At 39.3% G+C, this 23,037-nt stretch overlaps 2 protein-coding genes across 2 annotated transcripts in view; both read left to right on the top strand.

The window, feature by feature from the left end:
• Positions 1 to 9,397, top strand: part of rhpn2 (rhophilin, Rho GTPase binding protein 2) — a 30,201-nt gene extending 20,804 nt beyond the window's left edge. The window contains exons 8-15 of the mRNA XM_073465279.1: positions 370 to 557; positions 804 to 960; positions 2,619 to 2,738; positions 2,857 to 3,051; positions 3,525 to 3,601; positions 5,208 to 5,354; positions 6,363 to 6,518; positions 7,073 to 9,397. Of these exons, the coding sequence (XP_073321380.1) occupies positions 370 to 557; positions 804 to 960; positions 2,619 to 2,738; positions 2,857 to 3,051; positions 3,525 to 3,601; positions 5,208 to 5,354; positions 6,363 to 6,518; positions 7,073 to 7,339 (1,307 nt within the window). The 3' untranslated portion in view covers positions 7,340 to 9,397. The remainder of the gene's footprint in view (positions 1 to 369; positions 558 to 803; positions 961 to 2,618; positions 2,739 to 2,856; positions 3,052 to 3,524; positions 3,602 to 5,207; positions 5,355 to 6,362; positions 6,519 to 7,072) is intronic.
• A 1,317-nt stretch (positions 9,398 to 10,714) lies between these two features.
• Positions 10,715 to 23,037, top strand: part of cep89 (centrosomal protein 89) — a 62,629-nt gene continuing 50,306 nt past the window's right edge. The window contains exons 1-10 of the mRNA XM_073464858.1: positions 10,715 to 10,756; positions 11,440 to 11,546; positions 12,151 to 12,297; positions 13,104 to 13,320; positions 15,257 to 15,284; positions 17,190 to 17,300; positions 18,996 to 19,235; positions 20,049 to 20,191; positions 21,531 to 21,581; positions 21,873 to 21,956. Of these exons, the coding sequence (XP_073320959.1) occupies positions 10,715 to 10,756; positions 11,440 to 11,546; positions 12,151 to 12,297; positions 13,104 to 13,320; positions 15,257 to 15,284; positions 17,190 to 17,300; positions 18,996 to 19,235; positions 20,049 to 20,191; positions 21,531 to 21,581; positions 21,873 to 21,956 (1,170 nt within the window). The remainder of the gene's footprint in view (positions 10,757 to 11,439; positions 11,547 to 12,150; positions 12,298 to 13,103; positions 13,321 to 15,256; positions 15,285 to 17,189; positions 17,301 to 18,995; positions 19,236 to 20,048; positions 20,192 to 21,530; positions 21,582 to 21,872; positions 21,957 to 23,037) is intronic.

Raw genomic sequence — 23,037 nt, 5'->3', positions numbered from 1 at the left:
AATTCCATTTTAGGAGAGACTTGATGCTCTCTACAATTAGGTGGAAAAAATATGTGCATTTATCTGGATAGTAGGAACATTTTGGCATAGCGGAAAAAATCCAACATTGTTATTAATCCCATTAATCAAATTATATTTGTATTCAGAGAGCTAAATAGGTTCTACATTATCCTACATTAGATGCTTGTCATCTTTTTTAAACTGACCAAAAGGTTCTTTTATTTAGTTCAGATGACCTGGGAAAGCTTAGGTAGAGAAATTACTATGACCATTGTTTTGGCTCAAATGAACCAAATGATTGTCAACTGTTATGGCTGTTTACTTGAAATAGTTCATTTTCGAGCTGTGCTGACGTCTCATTCCCCTCAGGTACCCTGAACCACCTGAAGGAGACATTCACCCACACTCCCAGCTATGACATGAGTCCAGCCATGCTCAGTATGTTGATTCGTATGATGCTTGCTCAGGCTCAGGAATGTCTGTTTGAGAAGATTGCCCTACCAGGGATTCGAAACCAGTTTTCCTCCCTGATGAAAATGGCCCAGGAGGTATCAAAGGTAAATAGCAGCAAAGACACGCACACACGCACGCACGCACTCACACACACACACACAGACACACACACATAGTCCGTAAAACATATAGGCACAATGTTCTCTCTTTGGCTGTGGACTCAGTAGGACTTTAAGTGGATGTAAAATAATAATGTCACCACAGTCGAATCCCTCACTTCTATCGGGGACTGTATCCAGAACAGTGCTTTTAATGTCCTCTCAGTAACTCTAGCCTCCTTTTCCTGCCAGGTCTCGGAAATCTACGACCAAGTCCACCAATCCATGATCCAGACGCCAATCAAAGACAATGTCCCGTTGTTCTGGTCCACCATGACACAAGTCAAGACCAACCACTACCGCTCCATGGCACACTTCTTTGTAGCCTCAGCGCTCCTGGACCACCAATGTAAGAAAAATAGGTGATAGGGGCAAATTATTTTTTAGACAGATCTGATGTGTAGAAGATGAAAATTCTAATCGGAGAAAATCATGGAAAACGAAAGAAGACTGTGTCATCGTGCAGCTATTATTTGCTAGTAATGTCAGATTTAAGCTGGGTATAGTTGTGCCCTACATGCCAAATGGAGACAGGTGTGTGCCTCATGGACATGCTGTAACACAATACTATACTAAAACTACAGTGGCAAAACAAATCAAATATTATCCCTTTTCTCTTTTAACACAAGCACCTAAATAGCACAGTTAATTTGGGTTAACAGGTGAACTTTATGTGAGCAAAGTTTTTTTGACTCCATCTGCAAATCTACTGCAATGTCCGCTTGCTCCTTAGTCTTAGCCTGGCTGTTGACTGTTAAAGTATAAAGCGGTTCTTGGATTGGTGTTATAAGACTGCCTGATTTTAAACAACCTGGCAAACTTGATCTTTCTCTTTAAGCGCTGTATGAGCCACAGGGTTGGTCATGTCAATTGGCTGGACTGAATAACAGCCAGCCACAGTGCTATTACATAACGGCTATTTAAAGGCACATACAGACACACCGTGGTAAAGAGAGGATAAGTTTCCAGGAACTCAGTGGCAGGCTGGACAAAAAATGAGATAGAAGGGAAAAGAGACATGGTTGGAGTGAGTGAAATCGAGTGGATGTACTGTTGCATGCTGGAGGATTACAGTTATGTAGCCCCTTAATGCTGTTTGCATAATGAAGTGGCAGAGAGAGAGACGGCGACCGAGTTAGTAAGGAGGGCAAAACAAAAACCCTCCAGTAGTGCTGTTGCTAATTTTGTATCATCCAGTTTTACTTCTTGTTGGCTTGTCATTATTTTTGACATCTCATAGACTTCACAACTAAACGTTTAGTAAACAAACAGTTGATTCATTTGTTATTTTTCAGAATTTTCAAAGTGCTTGACATTAAGCAATGTTGTGGTGTTGGTTTTATACTTTTCTTGTCCTACCACACATTAACAGTTGTAATTTAGGGAGATTAAACTGAAAACCAAATAAAACAAAATGCAGCAGATAATATGAAGTTTTACAGTTGATGGTCATAGTTTTAGCCAGTGCCATGAATGGAACAGGACTGAATAGAGGAACAACGGAGCAAAGCAGCTTTGAGTTTGGCAGCTCATTAACAGATTCCTATGCGACTGAGGAGAATAGAGCAATTAACCACAGGGCTGTAGAGAGAGGACTCAGCCCAGAAACAGGACAGAATGAAAACTGCTGTAGTAAACAGATGAACCACAAATACTGCTAAATACATGCTTTATACTGTCGCTATGAAGCAGACTCGTCAGAGGAGGACTAGAATGTTCTGATCTAAATTAACCTTTTAAATCTGGTAAACCAGGAGATGGAGGACAGGAGAAGACAGTTTACAAAAGGAGGAGGATTTGTCTTTTGATGCTATTGCAACATAGTCATCACAATCAGTACAGATTGATCTCTGGTAAACCATGCTAAGCATACAGTGTTCATTCTTCTGCAATCAAAGCAATAAACGGCATCCCTTCATTCTGTGTTAGCCTTTTGTTTTATTGTTGACCCAAAGTCTTTCTTTCAGTTTTTACATTATTTAAATATTGATTTTTTTGTGTGTTCAGTGGGTCCCAATGACGATGAGGACCAGCAGGAGAAGACCTTGTCACAGGTCTACGATCGCCTTCCTGAGGGACGCTCACCTCTGGACATCCTGAAAAATAAAGATGAACGCGCACGCATTGGTAAGAGTGAGCACATAGGCTGAGCACAGCAGTAGACAATAGAGGAGATTGGAGTATCAATTATTCCAAACCTGACTCTCCTTGTTCTTCTATGACAACATTTCTATCCTTTCCCCAGGTAAAGCACACATTCGTCGGGCCATCCTGGGTCATGAGGAGGCTCTGAGGATCTATACGCTGTGTCACCACTTGAACAAGCTGGAGGCGCTGGGGGACATTTTAAAAGCCAGCCACCAGCACTCTCTCAACAAGTGCAGTGAAAATGAAAATGAGGAAGAGTTCACTGACTACACGGAGGCCCCAGACATCATCTGTGAGTCTTCAGTGCTTTTTTTAAGAGAACAGAATCACCACAGCCAATTAAAAACAATCTGTTCAGGTTACCATGAGAAGTAAAGATTGAATAATTATAAAGTTTATTTGAAACTTCATTAAGCATCACTGAGGTGACCACTATTCTTCCTGTGGTTGACATAGAAACTAACCAGTCAACTGAGTGTCACCACAACAAACACTTCACCAATGACCCAAATGTCAAGAAGGGCCAATGTGTTGCGTTGTGAGCACTGTCTCTTAGGAAACGGTTAATGAAAAGGCTGCTGTGTTGTGTGTACCACACCTGCTGCAATCAGATGTGATAAGTGACGTTTATTTCCAGGTACAGATGAGGTAATGTTTACACTGTTGACTCCCTCCCATCTGCGTACAGGGCGACAGTTAAAATGTAGTTGTGACAGTAAACACATCAAAATGACAGCCTTGTTGTTTTCCCTTTCTTTCCATCAGCTAAAACCGAGCACAAAGCAGAGATGGAGGTTCCTGCAACCACAAAGGTGAAAGTCACAGACTTCTTCCAAAGGCTGGTATGTGGGTTACTAATATTCTTCTACTCACATTGGTGTTTTTTCAAATGATAGTTGGTTTATTCATCAAGTGACATGAAATGGCTCTGGATTTATGTTTGAGACTTTGAAAGTGTGTGTTTTTTTAAATACCCAGAGTTTATTTTTTGTTCTTTTCTGGATACAACCAACCAAGGGTGAGTCTCCTGGAAGCTTTGGCACATTTGATTAGCATTTAGTCAAAGTCCCATATTGTCACCAAAGCCTCCTGGACTTTCATCCAAAGCAACAAATGCAAAACTAACACTAACCACAAACAGAGATGCTCTGATCCTGGCTTGGTTATCATAGTGGTGTCTGGAAGGGGGAGGGGGAACTGGCATCCTCTGTCGCTGCAACTGGAGTCTTCTGTTTACGTCCTCTGGAAGAGACATTCAAGTGCAACTCAATTCTTTCATCTAGCACAGTTTACATTGACAATAACAAACAAACAGGTTTCAATTTCAAGACAAGCAACCTTACAAGCAAATAACTGGTGAGAAGTTCAAGGGTCAGAGGTGACATTCCCAGTCAGCAGGTGTAAGGCGTCTCTGAATAAGTACCTCTCTGTTTCCTGTTGTAAAGTCCGTCCTAGCTCTTCATTAACAGTCTTGACAACAAGATTCAAATCCCTGTGGTCCACAGAGAAATGAGAGAATGAAAAGTTAAATCCAACACAATCTCTCCATCCAATCACTGCGGTGATGATTAAGGGGGGCTTGTTGTTACATAGGACTGATTGTCAGGATATTCTGGAGGAGAGATTTTCCCATTAGATAAGAAGTGTGTTAATAGTAGATATCAGTTGGCTTCAGCATTCTAAAAAGTTACAGCTAATGTTGAAATAATGAATTAAGTAATCCATCTATGTGACAGAAAAGTAATTGATGACAATTTTGAGGGATTACTCATTTAAGTAATTTTACAAGTTGAAAAAATACCTGCAAAGGAGGTGACAGCTTTTTAAATATGGTTGTTTTCAAACAATAGTCAACTTAAAAATGTACTGTATTTGTGAGAAAATAAGCAATTTAAGTGACTACTTTTGCCTTACAGTGTTAACATTTTATACATGTTTATTTATTAATTACAATTAATTGAGAATTGTCATTCAGCTATAAATATGACCCACATTCAAGTAAACATAAGTAATATGTTAAGTATATTTAGAATGTTTTTCATACAAATTACTTTTTAAAGAGCACACAAAGGACTGCGTGCTTTTTCAAAATGAAATGTGACCGGCCTGGTGAGAATGCAAATCTGACCTGGCAACCCAGAAGGGCAGGTGTAAGAGAGATTAATCATTTTAGTATGCTCCATGGTCACATGAGTTTCACCTACCCGCTGAGTGTGTATACAGTATATGTACAGATGTTCTAACAGATAACAGATGTGGACTTCAATCATGTTTAACTAGCTAGTAAGGATACTAGAAGGGATTGTTATGCTGGATTTTCAGTTTTTTCCCCAGGCTTTCACCAAAAACGTTGAACTACATAACTCAAGGACAAGAGGATATTATTGTCTTAAGTCAGTAAAAGCTGTAGCCATATTGACCCAGCATTCCCACAATGTCTCCATGCAGGGCCCTCTGTCAGTCTTCTCAGCCAAGCAGCGGTGGACGGCCCCACGGACAATACGACTCCGCCCTGAAGACAGAGACCTGGGCTTCACCCTGAAAGGAGAAACACCAGTCCAGGTGGTTTCGTTGGACCCCCTCTCCCCAGCTGCTGTGAGTTAACCTATATTCCTTATCTTTGGCTGAACAAGTGATTTATCTCCTACTGTGCAGCCGGCTTTTTGTCTGTATGGTATAAAAATCAGCTTGCAGAGGTATGAAATAAGTGCCGTAATCCATCTCATCAGACATCATCCCCTAAAATAGCAGTTTTAAATGCATTGAGTTTTCATCATCTGCAGGCTGTTAGAAAATATTAACAAACTGTGTTATTTTAAAGCACAGATGATTTGGGGGGTGGGGGGCAAAGTTCAGTCTTCCTCTGTCAAACTTAAACAAAGCCTGATGCAGAGGTTGCTCTAACTCCCTGCAAAATGACTAACTATCAGGGAGTGGCTTTATCTACTGCTGTAGAACTAATAGCTTGAAATTTCAGACATGCTTGAATGCTGAATATCAAATAAGTTCAAATTAAAATAATTAACATCATTCTGAGAAACCTAAACGGGATTCAGGCTTTGTAGGCTCCCCCTCCCCTCCACAGCCATTCTGGCTACTAATTTAATTAAGAATCAGAGAGTATTTACTCTCTGCAATCCTTTTCAGTCTGACAGCTCATTAAGAGGTGCTGACAAAGAGTAGACTCTTAATAGACCCTGCAGGCTATGCAAAGAAACAGATTAGTAGTATTACACAAGTCTAACTAGGCCAAACTCTTTATAACTTTTAATACTCCATTCAACAGGATTTATTCTGGACCTGACTGATACACCAGAGTTGTTGAACTGCCTCTGGTGAGCGCAGCAGATCAAGTTATCAGACAGGAATAGCTGAGCTCATGTAGATAAGACAGATTTCCCACAGCTATTAAATAATGTGCTCTGGTGCACATAGTGTTTGGCCTGCTGTAAAAAAAGCTTTGTTCCCTGCAGCCTCCAGGGGGAAAGTAGGTGAACCGGACTTGGTCAAACAAATGTTCAGCTGTAAATATTAACTCTGTCCGCTGCAGTATCAGGATTTTTCAATATCCTTTCTCCTCTCTTATTACTGTTTTTTCTCCAGGCTGACGGTCTGAAAGAGGGCGACTACATTGTTACCGTGGGCGACACGGACTGCAAATGGTTGGGCGTGAGCGAGGTGATGCGGCTGCTGAAGGACGTGGATGAGGAGGGGATCGACATCCAGGTGGTCAGCGTGATGGACAGCAATCCACAGATGGTATGTCATGCCCTACTTTCTTGCTATTGGCTGAGAGAAAAGTCATCTATCTGGTTTGATTGTTGACAAATAATAACAGGAAAGTTTGTCTTTGTATTAGATGACTACACAGCAATTAGAGTTTCAAATTTCTAGTTCAAGGTGAACTGTCTAGTTTCCCATGAGAAATAGCTCTTTTGATATGAACTTGGTGTTGTTTATAAAACAGATTACGGCTGTGTGAATTGGTGGACAGATTAAGCAATTTCTTGCAAAAGGCAGCCCTAGTGGTATTATTGTACGTTTTTGAGGAGTTGGTAAGACTGCATTTTACTGTATATTGTTTCTGTTATTTTGTCCAGCCCCTGCAGATTTCATGTCAGGCACAATTGCTTCACAGTAGCTTGTTTATGATTGACTTCTGTGTTAAACCTGTGAGAAAATGGCTAACATTACTGCTCACTTATTGACCCCATTTATTGACTGAGACTGTATGGCGTCCAGAGCCATTCTTTGACTAAACAAATAATGGCTGCCTCTTTCCACTAAACACAACTGTCAATCTCTCTGTCCAGCCTACAAAGAGTGCCACCTTCTGCGGGAACCTGCCGAAGACCTACTCCATGATCTGTCTGGCCTACGATGACGATGACAAGAACCCCAAGTCTCGCAAAGTAACCAAGAAGTCATCCTTCATCAGCTGGGGTCTGAAGAACAAGCTGAAGAGTGCCAGTACCCTCAGCCTTCCCACAGCTGACCACTCCGGCACCCTCCCCTGGAATAAACCCTGCCCCACCTTCCCCAGCTCCAGCTCCTACAACAACGACAGTGCCCTCTACTGAGCTAGCTGCAGACTCTCTGCTGTCTGCAAACAGCGTGCAGTATGCATATGAAGCCTAGTGTGGCTGTGCACAGTACTGTGTTGTACCCATACTGGACCTGCTATGGATATGGTACAGTACCAGTGCCCTTTGGTGTTTCCACTGGAATACTGAGCAGTACTGTATGTAGCTTGTATGTTACCAGTGTAATTATGACATTTCTCCCAGCTACCTTAGAAAGTGGCTGTGCCAAATACTGTCTACAGGTGCCTTTTGTTGGTACATGGGCACCCTCCCAGCATAGTCCAGTATCTGAAGTGAACTGGACTGCACACCAAACATAATGAGAAATCATCCTGTACCATGCCAGTATGCGTACAGCACAGTACCAATGCACTGTAGGAAAACAAAAAAAACATAGCAGTTATCATTCCAGTCTATATATATAAATATACACAGCACTGAGACATGTTTCTAAAATGTCATCTCAGTATGTTTTCCTGAAGAAGAAATGCTCCAGACGAATTGAAGGAAGAAAACAAAGTTGTACAAACACACCCAGCGTCGGTTACTACTTGACTGCAAGGGGGTAATTTAATTGTGGCTTAAGGAGTCCCTTGTTACTTCCATTGTGTACTCATGTAGCTGTGCACTGTGCAGTCATATTCTCTGTTTCATACTGTATATGTGAAGGATTCGGTCTTCACGATATTTGATACAATCAGTGGATACTGAGCAGATTTGGGTTTTGAAATACATATATTTTCTAAATACATATGTAGATGTTATGAACCTTGTTGCAGTATGTCAAACAGTGATTGAGGGAAAACAAATAGTGCTGTGCAGTCATTTTTTGTCTGGGGGGAGTTGATGAATGCAATGTTCTATAAGCTGCTAAAAATCATCTATATACCTTGGTTATGTATTATTGTCACTTTTGTATTTGTGAGACAGCCTTTGAGGATTATTGTTTCTGCTGAGTGTCATGCCTGGGACACATGTAAAAGGAAATATTGGTATTTTAGGTTTGCTTACTGTACCAGTTACGCCATAGACCAAAATGCCTCCATGTCCCTCATCTGTCAGGATGTACCATTTACCATCCTGGCTCATCTTACCCTTTTCTGGCCCTCTTGTGTCAGACCTGCTGCTGTCTGGCAGTTTGTCCATTCATCAGAGGAGCACAAACTGCGTGTCTCTCTGTTAATGTGAATCTTGATGTAGTTAAATGTTATTTTGTCTCCAGAAGGGAAGAATGTGGGCAGACCAGTGACATTCCTGCAGCATGCCTGGACAGCCAGTCACCCACCAGTGACTTTGATCAAAGTCCACATTCAGGTTTCCACTATTTGTCTCCACCTGTCTTAATCTTATTCACATCCCACATTTTACTGACACTTTGCAGTGTTGGACTATCTCTTTATCTACAAAGTAGATTCCTTTACACATTTGATAATCAAATTATTTATGTAATAAAAAATACAAACAAAAATATATATATTTACCTGTAAAGTTGAAGGTTTCAGAAGTAGTTTGTGAATGGTCAAGTTGTGAATTTTTGCACGTTGGATTTCTCGGTTGGTTTCTTGGAGGAATGTATTATACTAGCCTTGCTTAATCCTTTGGTGAACTTGTATACATCTACACTTTGTCTTTGTAAAGATATTTTTAAAATGTACATGTTTTTAAACAGTAACACTGAGAAGATGTAACACTCTTTACTGTCTCTGTTTACCTTGTATGGTGTCTTGAGTGCCATTTATACTAAATCATGAAGGAAAATGTGTAATAACAAGAATGTGCAGTAATTGATTAATAAGTGCTAAATAAGTGTGCTAACAGAGGCGTGTATACCTACATAGATGGTGTTGACTTAACAGATCTTTCCATGCATTTGACAGTGCATAGTCATCCTAAATGCCTTGGTGTACATGCAGAGGGTTATGGTACCTGTTCTTCTAAAGGTTTCAGGTTGCCTTTGCTTCTTTCTCTGTACTTTGTGCTGTATAGCTACTGTGGTGTGAATGCTTTGATGGCAAGTCTTTGTGTCATGTATAAACTCAAATCTCAATAAAAGATGGGGACAAAAACACATTTCCTTGATTTTTCAAAAAAATATATATTTGTGGTCCATATATCAGGTTGAAACTAGCAAGCAGGTTGGGAATGACTGGAATGAAGTTTGACCACAGCCCTTGGTGAGCCGACACACACTAAGTCAACACTCACGGGTTTATAACTGAATCTAGCCTGGGATCACATGACATAATCCACCATCATGGAAACAGAAGAGAAACACCATGTGATTAAGTTTTACCCATATGGGCTTTCTTCACCCCCATACTTCCCAAGGTACTTGTCTGTGTGTGTTATTCTGTGTGGGAGGGCACATGGATCCCCCAAAGGTCAAATTCTATTAGGATTTAGATTTATTTGCACAAGAAAAGTGGATATTGCAGGAACCAAATCTGTTGACTTCCATCATTGGAAGGACGAGGGGCAGCACTTGACAAAACACTGATATTTTCAGCTGAGAAGAGGACTGAAAATATATGGTGTTTTTTTTCCCCCCTCAAAGTATATTATCACAATCAGCCTGCAAAGGCCAGGGGGAAACTAGATGGATGGATAATAATGGATGGATCCAATAAGCTGTAATAAATATGGCGATAGGGAAGTTTAAAAGGTGGTTCCAACATCCTTATTTTAGTCTGTATGCTAAGTGTAAAACTGTTCCAAAATTGTTGAACATATTAATGACAACGTCAACTGGATGGAAGATAGACATTTCAATGGTCAGTAATGTAATATGTGTGTATACTTTACCAGGTATTAGTAAATTATTATTTTAATGGACTCATTTTTATGTAGGCTGGTATAGCTGGTATAAAGAAAGAAAGAAAGAAAGAAAGAAAGAAAGAAAGAAAGAAAGAAAGAAAGAAAGAAAGAAAGAAAGAAAGAAAGAAAGAAAGAAAGAAAGAAAGGCCTCTGTGCCGACAGACAGGAGGTGACTGTTAAATGGAACGACATCGCCCCCTGCTGGCCTGGCCGTTGGCCGATAAGAACGTCGTTGCTAGGTTAATTAACACAGCCGCTGATTGGCTTCTCGCCTCACTTTAAGCCAATCAGCACGACTTTTGTAGCAAGGTCCCGTCTTGTGGTGAAGCGTCTAGATACGGGGGAGTCTGCACGCAGCCAGCCTGTTGAATACAGCTTGCTCATTTGCTTTATCGTTTTCGGGGAAAAAAGGGCACGTAATCGGAAACATTATGCCAATGACAAGTAGACTCTTGTAATGCTATTTGACTGAAAGAATGCGAATGTAAACGAGTCGAGCTGTTTGCCTAAACTGAAACAATAACTTCAGCTGGTGAAGCAAAAACCTATTTTTCCACGATGTTAAAATTCAGCTTCAGGAGGGAGAGGGACAAGGACTTTGTAAGTTTCACGTCTTACAAAAATTAACGAAGCTTATCCTATTCTAGCTAGATAAACGTAATGTATGCTTTTGTTTCTATTTCGCTAACATTAAACTATGTAACGGTTGTCATTGAATCTGCAGTAGTTAGCTAGCAGGTAACTGTTGAAGATAACTTCGGGTAGTTAACGTTAGCAAAAGCTAAAGAAACATTTAAGCTAGCTAACGTTTAGTTATCGTTTAGTAATGCCTCTTGCCTTGGTATGGTATTCATATTGTTGACGAAAATGATAACATTAGAGTAACCTTTAAACGAGTTGACGGATAAATTCATTGTCCACTTCTTTTCTGCTAGTATTGAACGGCTTTTTAAGTATAACTGTAGGATGTAAATAATGATATAGCTACAGTATAGTGGTGTTTCCAGTAGAAAACGTCTACTTCTGTAACAGGCTGTTGTTTGAACACTTCAGTGTTTGGTAGCTATCTCGTTAATCAGTTGGTCATGTTGTGATTCAGTAGTTATCCTTTCTTTAGCCTTCCCCTTCCACATAATCCTTTTGTCTTAACTCAAACCCTTATTTTATGTTCTTACTGTATTTAATACCTACCTCAACCGCCGTCATAGTACCAACATTATGTGTTAATGTGTTTTATGTGACGGTAACCTTTACCCTAACCTTCCTCTGTGTGTGTTGTGTAGAAACATATAGCTCATGGTTTGATCCCTGCTGCCTCCCTTGCTCCCAAGCCTGCTGTACCTCGTACCCCGCCCCCACGCAGCCCAAACCCCTCACCTGAGAGACCCAGGTACCCAACACCCTTCATCACCTCCAACCTCCAGCATACTTTCATTTTGTTGTGTTACCCCTGAGTGTTTCCCATTACATCACAGTTTTTTTCTGATGGCCTGTATCTGTTTGTTGGTTTTATTTAGCATTAAGCCTAATGTCCACATTTGGTTAAGTTCTGATCATCATTTTTAGAGGACTGCCCTTCCTGCTGTCCTCAGATATTATCATTGAAAAGCGGTAGAAAAGTTTAATTTCTGTATAGCTTTCACTGTCATCATCTGTTGCCATTATTCATTTCTCCATCACTAATCCTCATTATACATTTTTCTTCCATTGCCACAAACTTCACTGACGATACAGATTTTTTGTTTTTGTTTGCTAAACATACTATCTGGTTTTGCAGGGTTATTTTTGTCTTTTAGTGCAAAACACTAGTATCAAACTCATTTAAGGACATTCAGCAAGATGCTCCCTTTTGTAACAATGTATCACATCAAAATCAACACAATACATGAAATATAACTTGAAATTTTAATTTGATAAACAGCATGAATTTCTTGTGCTTATATTATACAAAGTTTCTGTGTATCCATATTTGAATTGTGTCTTTCCATCAACAGATCAGCCTTGGCAGCAGCCATCTTGTCTTCTTCGCTCACTGGACAGACTTGGGCCATCCCACCTGTACGGCCGAGGTCTTTCTCTGAGAGTGGCCAGTCAGAGTGCTTCATATCTGAACCAAACATCAGCGCAGCACTTTACAGCAGGTAAACTTCCTCTGGCAAATATACCACTGTTATCACAAGGTATGTAACAAATTATTCTAACTACAAGAGATGACTCCCAAGTTTAAACCTGACCTGGGGCTTGTTTATCAAGTGTGTCACAATGGGCCAAAATGGGCCAAAATACTTTTAGGAATAGAAGTAAGTATTTTTTTTAGCTCTCTCAAAGTAGAAATTCTGCTCTCCATCAGGATTTACAAAAAGAGCTAAAGAGGTGTCTGTAACATGTAAGACATGCCTTTAAAAAATAAAATATACAACATCTTTATAAATGCATGAAGATTTTATTTAAGGCTTCTCTCAATATATTTAATATAAAGGCCTGGGTTTTTTTCCTGGTTTTAACAATCTTTAATCATGATTGTGTGCCCTGACACAGAATGGTCAAACTGAGAATATGTATCTCAAGAAGCCATCTATTCCTGCAGTGAGACCACTGATGCTGTATTTTTCTCTTTTTGTCTTTTTTAGGAATTTTACAATTGTCACAAAATACAATCTGTCACAGTAGAAAAGCACTGGTGGAAATTCTAAAATTAACGATGGCTATATTCCATTCAGCTGTTTAGTTTTAGGGTCCTTGTATTTTGCATGCTGGCATTTACTCACACTATCATGGATTACTGGGGCAATTAAATAGAACAGAGCCGGTGTTAGTAATATTTTTCCTACTATGACAATTCAGCTGTGAAAAAGGCCAATTGCTGAAGTCAAGAATTGTATTACTATTTAGCCCTAAGAAAATAAGTAATAAAAAAGATGATATTATACTTTCTTACCTTCTTCAGAGACAGATGGTCAGAAGATTTAGCTAGCCGGCCACACCTGTCCTCCCCTGAGCACTCAGACAAGGAGTTGGAAGACAGGGATGAGGAGTCGGAGAATGAAGAGGACCGGGAAGAACACATTTACCACACTCTGGACAGACAGGAGGATTGTTCAATCATAGAACCTGTCTATGCCCTGCCACTAAAGGTGAGATTCTATAGGAACATCTCAGTGTTAGTGGTTTTGATTCCAATGTTGTTATTGAAAGCAAATGAGAATCATTCTTACCACCATAAATTACTGATATCAAAGAGTTTTTTTTAACGAACTAGTTAAACTCCAGCTGGAGTTGCTTTGTGGCTAGCAGAGGACTAGAGCCAACAGACCAATTTTACGGCAGAGATTTTGACATGTTATAGTAGTGCTGCACAATTAATCGCAAAATAATCAAAATCGCAGCGCAATATCCAAATTGCAAGAAATGCAATTATTTTACAAAGGTAAACTGTGTCACAAAACAATGTTTAATGAAATTTTATAGCGCTGCAGAGATGCTCTGGCCTTCAAAGCTTGTTCTCCATATGTAATAAAACATGTTTGTTTGGCAGCGACAGGGAGAAATGCCACATCATCATGATTTTAGTACTTGTGATGTAAAATTTAATCATCCATAATAATCATGAATTATATTACAATTACAATATCTGTCAAAATAATCGCAATATCACTTTTTGACCATGGCGTGCAGCCCTATGTTATAGCATGACAACACATATGTAATTAATAGTCTTAATAACAGCATTAACTACATCTAATTGAGCCAGTTCCATTGTTTTTTCCTGCACGAACAATTCAGAATATCTGCCTCGAAAAAAACTATTTCTATTTTGAATGTGTGGTGAGGGAGGGTCACTATTTTCTCTCAAACATTTTTTTTTATACTTGTTCAGTCGGGGCTGTTTGTTAAGTTAGCTATGGGTATTGTGCTACCAGTCTGATTCACTGGGAGGCACAGTTGCACAAGGAATCAAGGGATTGTATATCTTTTGACTCTATATAGTCACTGACTGGGAGTGAGAGTCTGCACTCACAGACTCTTGGGATATTGTTCTATTGTGTAATTGTCCTGTATACTACTACACTGGATTGCTAACCTATACCTATCACAATGGGTCTGTGAGTCTTTCTCCCTCGTGCTTTATTCACAACAGTCAAGAGTGAAAGTTTGCTGATAATTTTTTAGCAACACAAAGGACATGATGTTTCTATTCCTTGTACGTAAGATGAGAACCCTGTGTAGTAACCTATAAGGTAGATTTTAACAGAATGATGTAATCATTAAGAAACATCAGGCTATACCCTCATGAATACTTCAAGAAGACAGCAACATCAGCCACCTTCTTTATCATACAGAGTGAGATTTTGTGTTAGTGTTTTTCACTGTACAGCACCTATACTATACTATACTATGCTAATACACTCAGTTGCCAGTTTATTTGCTACACCTAGCTAAAACTAATAGATATTTCACATATTTTATCCATCCCATTAGGGTAGACTAAATGATTAAAACGCCTCTCTGTGTAATGCAATACCGTTGAGCAGCTAAATGATCATACAGTTTAATTGACACCTCTCTTAAGCAGTTTCAATAAAGGGAACAGTATAACCTTAATGAAGGGAGGATTTATTGCAGGACTGTTGTATTAGACTGCATTAGATTTAGATAGGTGGACATAAATGACTGGCAACTCAGTGTATATAATTATAGTTCCTTTCCTAATCATATGATTATAGCGTCTCTAGCTATGAGACATACAATAGTGAAATGAACAGTTCTGGGTTTTTTTTTACAGAGCAGTTAACATTCTTCAGGTGTTGAATTCTTCTTGCTTCTTTCTATTTCAGCTGTGACTCTTTTCTACACTGAATTCACCATTATGACTCATTCAGGTTGCTTTAATTTGTCTCCGAAGATTCACAACAATAAACACTAAAAGCTCTTATTGTCCCCATTTTGACAATGGCCATAAACACAGTAATCTCTGAGATAGCTTTGCAGGTAGCAGGGCTTTGGAAGTCTTAAAAAAAGACTTACTCACTATCTGTCTGACTGCCTGTCTGTTTGTTTTGCCTGTCTTTCTTCCAGACCAGCGTAGCCCAGCCAAATCAGATGTCTGGCAGAAGAGTGCCTTCTCCAGGTACTGATGTCACACTAATGGGAGATGGGTGGACACTGGCATTTGCAGACAGTACACAGTAGTAACAAAGTCAGAATCTGTCAGAAATGGCAAAATAAAAGGAACAAAATACTGAGCAGAGTGTAATTTAGCAATCCATGGTAAATTTACCTTAGATTGCTGTTTATTTAAGAGTTAGACTACTATTACACAACCCAACGAAACAACTTCAGCTGTCACTACCTACATACTGTAGATTTCCAACTAGCGTTTTTGGAAGGGATAAGAAATTACTCAGAGCCTAGATTTTTATCCATTTTAAAATTGAATTTTGGAATATGTACTGGTCAGATTGTGAGCTCTATTTATGTTGTCACCGTTATTTTCTGTGTTGATGCAGAGATGGTAGGAATTAAGCTTTAACACAGCAAGTATAGTATAAAATCTATGTGTGTAAAGTGTAAGACCACATCATCATTTGTATGTTTATCAATATCTTTATTCATAATTATTTTATGTCAATAGGAACAACCGTTTAACCAAAATCTAAATTTCTGTGAAGATTACACAAATTAGTTGCTCATGTATGAAAAAACGATGGCTGTTTTCACAAGTCATTTCTACTTGGGGCTATACAACAAAGATGATTATTGGTCCATTTGTCCTATGCTTTCTTCTACAGTATAACTCCCATGTTTATGTGTCAGGCATATTTAACAAAAAGCAAACAAGAATGCTGCAAGTACCAGACCAATCAGAAATGATCAGCGCTGCAGCCTCACTCCCAAAGTTCCTGTACTTTTGCAAAATACTGTCCTCCGAAAAGGACATTTTTTTGTAGGGTAAAATAATCACCCCCAAACTTAATTCAGACCTTGGTCCCTGTGGTGGAAAAGCACTGAGTTCCTCCACAGGTTTTACTTTGAAAGCATGTAAGCTAATACTCCTTCTGGTTGTAACCACTGATGTGACATTAACTTCAACAGACAAAATTGAGTTGGGTGTTGATAAATAGACAGCACTATCACTCATCAGCAATCAGTAGTATACAGAGTAGTTGTAATTAGAATTATTACATGTAACTTGAGAGAATAAACTCTAATAAAAGTAGCAAATGGCTTTAAACATCTTTCCAACAGCATCCAACAAAACTAATGTCATTCTGTCTGTGGTGTTGGTATATTGGTGCTGCACTTTTAAACTAGATTGTGATTGGAAATTCAGGAAAACAAAGTGACAGAGCTCTCAGTCATAATTCAATTTTGAAATACACCTCCATTAAACCTATCTAATAGAGATGTATAGATTTCTCTTTAGAGGGGGTTAGGGTTAGGGTAATATAAAGAGAGACATGCACATTGATTTTTAGAATTTTCTCCCATACAGAGTAAAAGGGAGAGTGATAAGAGACTCAGCTGCACCACATATGGCTGCTCAGCCTTCAGAGAGGGAAGAATATACAGCTCTTTTTCAACCCACCTTTCACAGCAGCCGTAATGTAGCCTTACATAATTCGAGCTGAATGGAAAGCCTCATTATAGTTGTTATTACCAGAGCTGGCCTCAGGCTTTTGGCAGTGCTAAATTAAAATTACGTGTCCCTAAAATGTTCCTACCTTAATCACTTAATGGTAGACGGAGGCTGTAACACACCATCCTTGTGTTCCTCCCTGGCAGCACCCACAATGCCTCCCTCTGCACCCTTCTGTACATCTTGCTGGGCTCTGGAGACAGCTCTGTGGGCTGTTTTGGCCATGCTGGGTTGGTTTGGGTGGTCTGTGGTTGGGATGTGTAGCGTGGCTGAAAAACACCCTTACAGAACAATATGCAGGTTATGGTAAAACTGGGTTATATAATAAAGCACACAGGACCCAGTACATCTTATTTGTACTAATTTAATGATGGCATGATATTTATCATCTCTCAGATTTTACTGAGGAAACCGATGTCCAGTCTCCTGAAGCCAGCTGTGAGTTTTCCAAGAAGAAGAAAGCCTCTCTCAGGAAGAGCCCTGGAGGTCAGAAAGACCTTGTGCCTTGTAGATGTAAGTCCTAAAGTAGCTTTCTGTGAGTCTGTTAGTTATTTTGACTCAGATTTCTTCTTTGGTTGAAGACTTGATAAATCATAACTTAATCTGTGTAGTTTCCCTCTCTTTATATTGAATTTAAAAGAGCCAGTCCACTTTGCCTCTTCGTTCCTCATGCTATAATTCACCTTATACAGACAGCTGCAGGCTTAGCTCTCACTAGTCTGCCAACTCTAGGTACTGTTAAACTTTATAAATTCTATCCAAAAGTACAGCGGGAACATGAAAATCAAGGCCTGCTTTAGTTTAGGCAAAATAAACATGTAATGCATGCTAAACAATCAGCCATTACATACTGTATGATTAGTTTCTACCTAGCTTATACCACTTTTGACTGGTTACACCATGCCATTTTAGGGCATCGACATAGCATGCTGTTTAGGTTTAAAGAAAGGCATTGGTTGCAACATGGGACTCCCTAAAAACATCGTATTTCGCCTGGATGGGCATGGTTTTGAAGGACATAACGGTTCAGCAAGCTCTGTGATTGTCCCAGCCTGTGCTCTGAATGTGTGTTGTTTTCCTTTAAATTGTGTATTTATCCTCATCTGTGTGCATGGAAGGTGATACTCTCCCGTGTAAGACCATTTGGGTGGTTTAATGAGAATATTTCTGCAGGAAAGCATCTTGGAATGGTAAACCTTTGGGTGAAATGGTAGAAAACTGTTCAGTTACCCCTGACATGTTGTGATAAACTGGCCGTGTGGAACAGTTGTGTGACTTTTGTTTGGGCGACCAGAGTTTGTGTCCAGTGTGAAATTGCAATTCCATTTTATGGCTTTGTACCGTTAGACTTTTTAGTTAATTTATTATTTTTGTTTAAAACAATATTTACACTTTTCAGTCACTGTTTGGTTAGGTTTAGGCAATTAAACTACTTTGTTTAGTTTTAGGCAATAAGACTACTTGGTTAGATTTAGGAAATAAAAATACTTTGGAAAAGATCACAGTCTTGATTAAATAAAAAAATCTGCTATGAAAATCTGCAATCTTGTAATCTTTGAAGTTACAAGTGATGAGACGCCCAATGCGCATCATGCACACAACACGTGTGATGTAGGACATAAAGCGCTGTCCCTGGATGAAATACCGTGTTTTTAGGGAGTCCCATTGCAACATGCTACTTATTGCCTACATTTAAACAGTAGATCGAGCAAAGTGTTGTGATTCCTTTCTTCCTCCTTTCACTCTGTTCTTGAGACAGTTGTATTCCTGTTTGCATTTCCGCATTTGTGTCTGTTTTCTGTCTTATGTTGACAAAAAGCTTCCAACACCATATCACATTATTCCATGTTTCCCTTTGTTGTTTTGTGATTACTAACCATGTATTCTAATTCAGCTGTTAGTTTTAGTCATTCAATAATTCCAAGGGATTGACTGCCGAACTGATCAAGAAATCTAGTTTTGCTTCACAAACATATTTGTTTGTTAACGTAATGTCCTTAAGAGATACTTGCTTATACCCATATGAATTGTGTATCAAGACCACACTTTTAGGAATGCATTACAATTCAAGGTTTAAGGTACGAAGGTTAATTTATTTATCATTTTACAACACCAGGTGTGCAAAAAAAACTAATTGCAAACTAATTTTATTTATATTTATACATTTACTGCCATTAAAAGTATTAACCTTCTCTATTTCAGCCACACTAACCACCGACCACCACAGTCAATCCAGCAAAGCCAAAACCCCAAAACAGCCCACCCACCTGTCCCCAGAGCCCAGCAAGGCACACAGAGAGATGCAGAGGGAGGAACCACGGGCCCTGCCAGAAAAGAGCATAAGGATGGTAGATGAACAAAAACTATTGGAGGAGAGACTGCAACGGCTGGAACAGGAGATCAGTCACAGCCAAGCCTCCCCAAACCTGAGGTCATCTGCAGGTAGAGTGGAGGAGCCTCTAGAGATTTACAGTGGGACAAAAAGAAGAGAATGAGTAGAGGAAGAAAGAGAATAAATATAGCGAGCAATAGGGGTGGCAGGAAAAGGGATTTAGGAAATGATTAAGACAGAGAGGGAATGAAAAAGTGAGTCATAACAAATAGATGCATGTGTTGGGGTAAAAGGTGGGAGCTGGAGAAGGTGCCGTGAGTAGACACCGCTTTGATCCTGGCGCTCTGGAGCATCTTCTCGCCATGATGAGAAGAAGAGGGTGGGGAGCAATGAAAAAGAAACACGAAAAGGAAAAAAATGGACAAATTTAGCAGTTTAAATTGCTAGTAACACATTAGCTTGGTGGTTCAGCACTCTGACCTCCTGATGGGCAGAAAGAAGCATCATGGAAACATGCTCTACTGCCATTCTCCGTTAGTGAATCTTTTGATTATATATTCTTTTTTTTATACCCCAAGGATGAATTTTTGTTTTCATCTCTCAGGTTCAGTCAGCAGACCACTGGGAGAGTCAAACCCCTGTTGAAAAAGACTTAATTAGGCCATCTTGCCATATACTATAGTATTCTTTAGTTTATATTCACCAGTCCTCTGTGTTACTTCCTCCTGAAACCATGAAAATGAGTCTGGCTATTGTATTGAATATTTTAATGCTACTTAACTGTTGAATTCTTGTTTGTGATGTATTGTAAAGATTTAGATTTATGAATTATTCTAGCGCATTCTGTTTAACTATCATGTTATTCTGAGTAAGAGAATTATTAGATGTCTGAAAAATATTTTTAACCTGATGTGTGCCTACAGGCAGCCAGGCAGAGCTACATAATCTGAGGCAACATGCCCAGGAGCTGGTGGATGAAAATGATGCCCTCAAACTGACAGTTCACCGTCTGAATGTGGAGCTGAGTCGATACCAAACCTGCTTCAGACCATTGTCCAAACAGGAGGTATGACAAGATAACACCTCTGCTTTTTTGAGTACCTCATCTTGTAAATTGATGAAGTTCTTATGTTTAACTCTCTTTAGTGTTTTGGTCCAGAATATTACAAGCATTGTTTGTGAAAACACATTTGTGAATCTCAAATCAATTGAAATGAGACCTCCCATGAACTATTAGCCTATGAGCCCATAACTATTATGGGCTCATGCCTTGCTCAAAAGAATTTTGTTAGAATTGTACCAGGAACCTTTTTCTTATCAACCAGACTTACTTCAGCTCAAACTGCCAGAATTAAATGAAAGTTTTTGTTTTTGTTCTAGTCCTTCCTTTCTCTGCTCTGTTCTCCAACAGGAAATATTTGAGTCTGTTTTATTCTATACTGTAATCATTTTAATCGCCTCTCCCCAGAGTCTAATTTAATCAGCTTTTATAAGGAATGTTTTACCATTAAATCAATTTATTCTCACAGCTGTTGCACAGAAAAGAAAAAATTCCTCGTAACCAAACCTTTAAGATAGAAATCTGCCTTTGATGCAGAACCCTGGTGAGCGAAGCAAGGTTTTCTTTGTCTGTCGCTCCATCTCATTTGTTGCACTAAAAGAGTTTCTTGTTCCTGTCTGTTGCTGTGTGTCCATTTGCAGTTGTGTGTTATGCACTGTAGACGATAGCTGGCCTGTGGTATTAATCATGGCTACCTCATGCTGTGTCCTCACACCAACAGATCTCCTGCTCTCATCACTTCCAGTTTGCTTCCTGTGCTGCTGTTTGCCTTCATTACTGACAGCTGAAGAATGGCTAGTGAAAGGAAGAAATAAAGGAAAAGATTAGGGATTAGTTTTATAGTAGACTAATGCAAGAATAAGAGATAGGATACATTTTAAAATGTTTAATTAGTATAGCTAGAATTTAATTGTGTCTGCTTCCATAGATCATATAAACATTAGCAAACAAATCATGACTGTTTGCTGTCCTGACTCCACTGCACCTTGGTCCATGAGACAACAAATAAACAAACAAAAAATATTGTTTGTAAATGTAGCACTTGAAGCAGTTCAGCATATTTGATAAAGCTGATGTTCTTGCATGATTCTTGCAATTTTGGGGTTCTGTCCTGCTTGAGTGCACTTACTGGAAGCCACTTTTGCTAAAAGCGTCAGCTAAATAAATGTAGTATACTGAATGACATTTACATTTGATTCCCAGGTATTCTGTTGTTCTGTTGCCTCCCCATGAAAGTCCTCAAGCCACTGTGCGAAAGAAGCAGCAAAATGTCAAACATCTTCTTCTTCAGTGACCAAAATTACTAACTTTATTTTCTTTCCCTTTCTTACTGTGTCTCATCCAGACCTCCAAAATCAGTGGCTTACCAAAAACAGGATCCCCTCCTCCCTGGCTGGTCAGTATCTAATTAATCCGTTTAACATGGCTGTCTAATTTTAAAGCCAGGTTTGTGTGGCTGTTCTTTTCCACTTCTATCTCTACCTCATGAAAAAGGATTTAACATAAAGAAGATAAAGAAGATGAAGCCCATTTACTCCTGGTTTGGTTCAGTTTTAACAACCGCTGTGAGAAATGGGCTAACAAGTGATTACCTGCAACAGAAAGATCCATACATCTGCAGTGCGGTGGTACCCTAGTGATGATGTTGTAGCTAATTTGAATCATTTCTCTTTTTCCCTTTTTGTAGCTTGACATGAAGTATTTATCTCCTCTGCTGCTGGCCTATGAAGACAGGATGAATGAGAAAGATGCACTTCTGCAAACCACTGAGGTGCGTGTGAGAGCTTTCCATGCGTAAATGGTAAATGGACCTGCATTTATGCACCGACGACTCAAAGCGCTTTACAACACTTGTCACATTCACCCATTAATGCAATGACGGCAGAGGCTGCCATGCAAGGTACTGACCTGCCAATCAGAAGCAATACAGCCCTTCCTAACCAAAGCGCCTCATGCTATTTCTATGCTCAGTCATTCATACACACTCACACACCAATGGAACAGCCATCGGTAGCAATTTAGGGTTCAGTATCTTGCCCGAGGATACTTGGACATGCATGGATGCAGAATACATACAACTTGCTCTACCTTCTGAGCCACAGCTGCCCCCGTGTGTGTGAGCTTCTTGTTATTATCTGCTCAATTATCTGTTATGACATCATTCGGTAGAAAGTAACATAGGCTGTTTTATCAGAGACATAAGCAGCAAACTGCCGCTGTACTACCTTAGACGTACTGTATGCATTGCATGGGATTAATACACTTGGTGGTGCCAGTGCCAGTGTGTTTCCGAGAGCTGCTTTTGATGTTTTTTTAAATAAAGTCTGGGAGGTGAGCGTTCAGGCGTACAGATAGTAATAACAAAGCGCAAAGCATTTATATTTTCTACTAATGGTAACTATTTTGCAGTTTTAGAATGTTGCAAATTCTTTACATTTTATGATAGATAATAGCTCAAACTGTGTTTAGCATGCTTTCACCTTTGGAATAAAGCCCTTGTTCATAGTTTATGGTATTGTTTTTGATTTTAGTTAGAAACAACAGCTATAATGGCTATATGTTATTGTAAATATTGAATTGAGACTGAAGCTTAGATTTTATCCTTCTGCACACACAAACTCTGTTATGGTGGCTTGATAATGATGAAGCAAATGAAGAAAAGCTATATTCTGATCTTTCAAAAGAACCTCTTTTGCTGATAATAGACAAATAGGTATCAAAAAGCATTCACTGACAGTCTATAGGAAAGGGACATCATATGCTGCACAAATAAATTACCAATCAGAGTTATAGTCAGCAGCTTTATGTGCATGGCAGCCATCTAGTTCTAGATTGATGGAAGAAGAGAACAT

Source organism: Pagrus major, chromosome 4 (genome assembly GCF_040436345.1).
Source record: "Pagrus major chromosome 4, Pma_NU_1.0".
Classification (NCBI taxonomy): Eukaryota; Metazoa; Chordata; class Actinopteri; order Spariformes; family Sparidae; genus Pagrus; species Pagrus major.
The sequence above is the reverse complement of the archived record's forward strand: the minus strand, read 5'-3'. Positions and strand labels throughout refer to the sequence as shown.